We start from the raw sequence: 7,944 nt of genomic DNA, 5'->3' as shown, positions 1-7,944 counted from the left end.
AGTGTCGAGCAGTGATCCGTTTTTGTATTTGAAAGGACGCACACCACGGGAGACTTTTGATGAAATGAAAGTAAACTTATGGTGATGATGCCCATCATATGACCTTGTAAAAACTGGGCATCGTGAATTCAAACATGGTCGGAACTCTGTGGAAACAGCTCCCAGATCTGGTCGACCCCTCCTGCCATTGATGAGGCATCTGTTCGTCAAGTTGAGGCTGCCATTTTGGAAGATACGCATAATTATTCGCCAAATAGCCCATGAGGTCAAGATTAGTACCGGGTCTGTGGAAACTATCATTCATGACCATTTGCATATGCAAAAGGTGTCTGCCAGATGGATTCCCAGGTTGCTCACGCCTTTCCAGAAGCAAGAACGCGTCGAGTGCTCGAGGGTGAATTTGGAGATGTGCCAAGAAGATGAGTCAAAATTTTTCAAAAGACTGATTACACAGGATGAAACCTGGGTCCATCACGATGATCCAGAGACCAAAGCCCAGTCAATGCAGTGGAAGCACTGTGACTCACCCCCTCCAAAGAAGGCAAGGGTGCAGCCCTCCGCTGTCAAGGTCATGCTCACAGTCTTCTGAGACCAGGACGGAGTAGTGATGACAGATTTCCTGGCAAAGGGTACCACAATTGCAGGAGCCTATTATGCTTCACTTTTGAGGAAATTAAGAGAAGTTATCAAAATCAAGAGGCGGGCAAGATCAGCAAGGCATCCTCCTCCTGCAGGACAACGCTCCGGTCCACAACTCGCTTGTCGCCAGATCAGAAGCACAGGCGTATGGCTATGAACTCCTCCCCATCCCCCCTACTTTCCTGACCATGCACCCTCTGATTTTCACCTCTTCCAATCATCATGAAGTTGTTTTTGAAAGGAAAACGTTTCCCAGATGATGCAGCCTTGATTTCTGAAGTCACGTTGAGGTTGGAGGACCAAGCTGGGTTCTTCTACAAAAACGGTCTCCAGAGCCGCATCAAACGATGGGAGAAATGCGTAACTCTGGGTGGTTCCTATAGAAAAAGACAAATTACTGTGCCAAGTTTTTCGTTGCTCTACTGCTATGGGAAGTGGGGTCAGGGGTCATTACTTATTGAACGCCCCTCGTAGGTCATTCAAATTGTATATGTTGGTACAATAACACTTCCATAGTAATGCTTCTTCCTTGTATTATTCCTCTTCATTAAGGCAGCAAACTGGAAGGATTGTTAGCTGGATGGACAAAATACTCAGCAGCATTTTGTCCATCTTATGTTCTGAGTTTAAATGCTGCATGAGTTGACTTTGTCTTTTTTGGTCAATGAAATAAGTACCAGCTCTGGAATCAATGAAATCAACTAGCCCCCTCCCCCAAAATCTCAGGCATTGTATCTATAATAGAAAGGATTCTTCTTCTTCATTGTAAACAAATAATAGGTTTCAAGGAGAAATAGTGTACTGTTACTGAGTTCTTGACAAAGAGGGGCTGCAGGCTGAGACAGCTACAGGTTGTTGACAGCGATGACACAATTCACAGAGAGATTAGTGAAAGAATAAAAAAGGGAAACATACAATATTATCAGAAGGTTGAACTAAACAAGTCCTATCCTATGTATGGCCTGATGGATGTATATGGACAGAATGGAGAGATGGATGAAGAAGTTTATAGAAGGCGGAACTAGCATTCCATATACACTAAAAATCAAAGAAATACATACCAAGAACTGATGCTGATGTATTTTCTTCTGAATCAGTCATTATGTTCTGGGTACTGTCATATAAGTATATGGAATAGTTGGTTCTCTAACATGAGCTGGGCATTAAAAAAATCGAGTGGATAAATCTTTCACATTTTACTATATTTACATATATATATATATATATATATATATATATATATAATGAGAGAGGAGAGAGAGAGAGAGAGAGGATAGATAGATAGATAGATAGATAGATAGATAGATAGATAGATAGATGTAGATAGATAGATAGATAGATAGATATACATGCGTATGTATAGATATATATGTTTATATATGTATGTATACATATTTATATATATATAATGTATGTATAGATATTTATCTATGTAATATATATATGTATATATATATATATATATATACATCTATGTATATATATGTATAAATATATGTATGCATGCATATATGTGTAATATGTATACATATAAATGTATGTATATATATGAATATATGGATGTATATGTATAGATGTACATATATAGGTTTATATATATGTAAATATATATATATATATATATATATTATATATATATATAATTATATATATATATATATATATATATAGATATATATATACATATATTATATATACATGTGTATATCTATCTAAAAAGAGAGAGAGAGGTGTGTGTGTGTATGTGTGTGTTTGTATGTGTGCGCCCGCCAGCGTATGTACCTTATGCATTCCAAAACCGAGTTGCCGATTTTGACGTATGGGTATCAAAAGGTTCAGTACTATTTCCGCTACCAATTAAACTTAATTTTAATTGACATAATTGTATTACAAAATTTTAAGATCATAATCTTTTCCATAAGTGAACTATCATAAACATTTTATAAGACGACGATGACGTCACATTTTCTATATAAGTGTTTACCTTAAAAGACATCCATCATCACGATACACACCTTCACTCACTCTATCTCTCTATCTCTCTTTCTCTCTCTCTCTCTCTCTATCTCTCTCTCTCTCTGTACACACATATATCTTTCACTTTCTGCTTTCTGTCCCCTTTTCGCTTTCCCTTTTCTTTCAATCTCTGCTCTCTTCAAAGCATAAAGTAATTACCGTATTTGATGATCTATTAGACGCACGACTGCAAAGGACACACCCTAGTCTAGGCTATACTTTTGTGAAGTAAATTACCACTAAAATAATGTTTTAATTCCTCTATTTACCTGTATAACTTTATGTTATTACCGGTAATTATAAGCAATTTACTGTTCCCACATTCGATATAAACATACCTTAGGCGATCGTTCATCAATACATGCCAGCACACGTTTTATAAACATACATACCGTTTTGAGTGACTTTTGAGCTTACATTTAGTGCATTGGCTGAAAGGGGATTTTTTAAAGCCATTTTTGGGTAATAATGGTGCTTCTTATAGGCCATCAAATACAGTAATTATAACGGAATGACTGAGTGGAACGCAGAATGAGACAAAAGATAGAGAAACAACGGAAAAAAACAGAGACAGAAAACAAGTTTCTAAAGGAGAAGTTGAAAGACGGATGGCGGGTGAGAGACGGACGCTGATGCATCATACCCTATGTATCTTGTATAGGTGAAAGTGAAAGAAAGCCGGCACAAAGAGGGGAGGAAAGCGGGAGAGAAGGGGACGCTGAGAACCCCAGAAATGATGTGTCTTACAATTTTAAGGTCACTTTCACTTTCGTCCCATGTTTCATGCGTGTGTAGAATAAGGCATTAGCTTTCTCTTTCAGTTTCTCATTATAATGCAGAGACCTTTTGCTGTTAACATATTACAACTTCACTACATTTCTTTCTTTTGGAATTAAGAAAGGTATGCAAAAATAACGTCCTTTTGGCACACACACACACACACACAGCCCACACTCTCTCTTCACATTCACCCATATACACACTCACACTCTCTCTCCTCTCTCGTTTCTCTCTCTCTCTCTCTCTCTCTCTCTCTCTCTTATACACACACAGAGTTAAAGTTCGTATGAATTATATAATTTCCTATTCTGTCATCCCTGTTTGTGATGAGCGTATTTCAAGCTTGATCTTCCATTAAATCTTATAAGGAAGTTACCTCAGAAATCCTGTCCTTTACCTGTTCTCTTGTTTCTAGCATGTCCGACATGACATTTGCGTATCCCACCCACCACTTATACCCTTCCTCAATTTACTCACATCCCTATGTTTTCCATACAGGAGATTTGCATTTCACCCGAAAGCAGGTAGCTGTTGGGTGGCCGAGGTGGGGGAAGGGGCATTAAGTATTTCTTTCAGAAAAAATTAATTTTCAATAACAAGTTATATTTCCCACTTTCGTAATCTCTGTATTTTTCCACGTGCATAAAAAACAAAATTCGGAAGACAGTTAAAATTTAGGAAATTTCTGCGAGGAGGTGGCAAATTATAATTTTGAAAACATGATTTCTGGGCAAAATCATATTAACCCCTTTTTATTCTATGAAACAGTACATAGTTTGTGATCCTTCTCAAGAACATAATTCACTTTCATGCAAAGTGTACCCTCCCCACTTCACTTCTGGACAAACAATAACTTCCATTACGCCAGTAATCCACTCCACCATGTATCAGTTAACTGAATGTATTACGCTTATCAAGACAGAACATAGCCAAATCATTCAGGGTTTACAGCTTCTTCTCATAATAACGGGATACAAATTGATGTATGAATTTTTCTACATCATTTCATTCATTACTAAAAACTTAAATAATACGGTGCACAACTTCGAATTCCTCTGTCTTCCATCTCATATATTCCTTAATCGCTCGCTCTTTTCATCCATGCCACCAAAACGAAAACATTCTCATTTATCTCCACAAACAAGGGCCGCTAAAAAACCCACCTCTATTTGTGCTCAAGAAAACTCACTTCAGCCATGCCCGAATGTGTAATATTTCAAAACGATCTCCGACGGCAGAAGTTCTGCTCTAAACTGCACTAATTGTCTAGGATGAATGCACAATGGCACACCGTGGTGTACTAGAAGCCCTAGATAGGTCACTAAGTGACATTAGAAATAATACTGCCATTATGGGGGTGGGGGCTTAATTGTTGTCCTCGCTGGGGATTTCCGTCAAATATTACCAGTCATAGCACGGGGTACGCGAGCTGACGACATCTATCTATCTAAAGTTTTCACTTCTGTGAAGGTTTGTTTGTCTGCTTTCATTAAGCAACAATATGCGAGCTCATCTCTACAACGACCCCTTAGCTGAGGAATTCTTTCATCAACTTCTATAAAGTGGAAATGGCTCCTTACCTCTGAATAACACCCTGCAACAGCATGTACTGCACTGTTGGCATATGGTGTCTACATTGGCCGAGCTTAAAGAAAAGGTATTTCCCATATTGTAAGACAACTTCAAAAAAGCAGAGAGAGCACCTCGGAAGGAAAGCGTTGATAAGGTAATCCATGAACTCCTCCACATTCTACCTGGAGATACTTCAACGTTTGTCTCCATTGATACTACCATCGACGAACATGCCACTGTTGAGTCTCCAGTTGAATTTCTCAACTTTCTACAACCCAGAGGTCTGCCACCCCATTAGTTGTTCCTAAAGAAAGGTACACCTATCTTGCTCTTGAGGAATTTCGACCCACCACCACTATGCAATGGTACAAAATTGACTAACTACAATAACAAGCAACCATTATTGTCGGCTGTCATTGAGGAGAGATCGCATACATTCCACGCATGCTCCTTGTTCCCTCACATGTGTCATTTCAATTCAAGCGCCTCCACTTCCCAGGGCCAAACTTTAAAAACTGTAGGTCTCAATTTACAAATACCCTGCTTTTCGCACTGACAACTATATGTCAAATGCTCTCGAGTTAGCAGTGCAGATGACTTGTATATTTATTCTATCAACACGAGGCTTACACAAAACATAGTTTACCCAGAAGCATTGTCGGTTTCACATAACTTATCTTGAAGTGTGCAGTCTGATGCTTTTCACAGTGAAGCAGCTTTCTTTCCTTGTACTTTACTTTCTGCAAGACGGATACCTTTACGTCATCCAATTCTTTAAATCCGTAAGTCATTTTGGGGGCAATGTTAGGATTTCATTCTAGTCTAAGCTGCCATTCTACCTGTTTTTGGTGTCAACAATTTCAGCGTTTTTCATCACAAACGACCGAAGATCATGTTTATAAAGAAGTGTTGTTTGCCTTACACTCCTTGTGTGCCGATTCTGCCCGTAAGAAACACACAAATAATACAATGTGGCTATAGGCCATACACCTGGGCAACGCCAGATGCTTTGCTAGTATACACATATGTATATATAGATGTATATATACATCTATATATATGTAAATATACCTATATATATGTATATATACATATATGTGTGTGTGTCCCCTGTATTTGTACCCCCTTCATCGCTTCACAACCGATGTTGCTGTGTTTACGTCCCCATAACTTAGCCGTTTCGCAAAACACACCGATAGAAAAAGTACTAGGCTTACAAAGAATATATCCTGGGATCGATTTCTTCGACTAAAGGCAGTGCTCCAGCATGGCCACAGTCACATGACCGAAATAAGTAAAACGATAAAAACTCTATACCATTTTAATCCCGACTAAGGCGGGTGTTTCTGCATGTCATCATCATCATCATTGTTTAACGTTCGTTTTCCATGCTAGTATGGTTGGACGGTTCGGCTGGGGTCTGGGAAGCTAGGAGGCTGCAACAAGCTTCAGTCTGATTTGGTAGTGTTTCTATAGCTGGATGCCTTTCCTAACGCCAACCACTCCATGAGTGTAGTGGATGCTTTTTACGTGCCACCAGCACGAAAACCAGTCAAGGCGGCGCTGACATCAGCCACATTTGGATGTTGCTTTTTACGTGCCACCGGCACAACTACAATTTCCATTTGATTTTCGTTTTGATGTTGATGTACTTGGCTCAATAGATCTCCTCAAGCACAGCAGGTTGCCCTACGATTCAAGGTACGTTTAAATGTGCTGGGGTTGGTTATGCGAAACTGATGTAGGATACAGCTGTGAACTAACTTTATTTACCGTTTCTTTGCAGTCACGCATATCTTCAGAGGTCGCGGTCTTTCGTCATTGCCTCTGTTAGGCCCAACGTTCCAAGGTCATGCTTCGCCACCTCACCCCATGTCTTCCTGGGTCTACCTCTACCCCGGATTCTTTCAACTGTTTGGAAGTGGCACTTCTTCACACAGGTCTCCTCATCCATCCGTAGTGCATGGCCACACCAGCGCAAACGACTTTCTTGCAAGCCACATCCGATGCTTCATATGTCCAACATTTCTCTCAGGGCGTTTACACTCTGTCGTGTGTGCATATTGATATTACACATCCAGCGGATCGTGCTAGCTTCATTTCTTTCGAGCCAACACATGTCCTCCGCAGTCATTGTCGTGAAGCATGGCAGTTCGCACACATGCATCGTACAATCTGCTTTTCACTCTGGGTGAGAGGCCCTTTGTCACCAGTAGGGGTAGAAGCTTTCTAATATTATTATTCCATCTGGAGCAATGCAACATTCCCTTTTCTTCCTGGGAAAACAAGCATCAGAACGCAGGACCTGGCACCAGGCCTTCTTTTGTCCAGTTCAAAGATTTGAGCAAAGTAAACTCCAACATCAGAAGCAAATTTGTGCAAGCACGAAGGCACACTGGCAAAATGTTGCTCCTCTAAATGGAAACCTTAACTGTCATTATAATTTATAGCTCAAAGCAAAGCAGGTCTTGCCATCCACTCAAGAAAATACAGTGTGATTGATCCATATACACTCAAGAAAACCAAGTCCTCAACTTGTTCCATTCACCAAAAGGTCTGCAAAGCACTAGCAGACTTCAAGAGACACATTCATGTCCATGGGACATGATTAATGCTTTATTTTACTGAACCCTCATTTGTAGTTTACACACAAGAGAACCCATCATATATATATAGGCTTCTGATGAGGTGTCACCATAATATATATATATATATATATATATATATATATATATATATATGTGTGTGTGGTGTGTGTGTGTGTGTGTGTGGTATGTATTATTATATATATATATGTATGTATATATGTAGGTAGGTAGGTATATGTATAAACCATAAAGAACCAGGAGGTATGAGGTGAATAAGTTTTATTTAACCACTTGACATCTATAGGATTACAGCTGTTTTGAAACATTCTTTATGCAGTAATAATTTCAG

At 39.2% G+C, this 7,944-nt stretch overlaps 1 protein-coding gene across 1 annotated transcript in view; it reads right to left on the bottom strand.

The window, feature by feature from the left end:
* Positions 1-1,739: 1,739 nt before the first annotated feature.
* Positions 1,740-7,944, bottom strand: part of LOC115218130 — a 413,677-nt gene continuing 407,472 nt past the window's right edge. Inside the window, exon 14 of the mRNA XM_036507768.1 lies at positions 1,740-1,795. Coding sequence (XP_036363661.1) covers positions 1,740-1,795 — 56 coding nt within the window. The remainder of the gene's footprint in view (positions 1,796-7,944) is intronic.

Source organism: Octopus sinensis, linkage group LG12, assembly GCF_006345805.1.
Source record: "Octopus sinensis linkage group LG12, ASM634580v1, whole genome shotgun sequence".
NCBI lineage: Eukaryota > Metazoa > Mollusca > Cephalopoda > Octopoda > Octopodidae > Octopus > Octopus sinensis.
The sequence above is the reverse complement of the archived record's forward strand: the minus strand, read 5'-3'. Positions and strand labels throughout refer to the sequence as shown.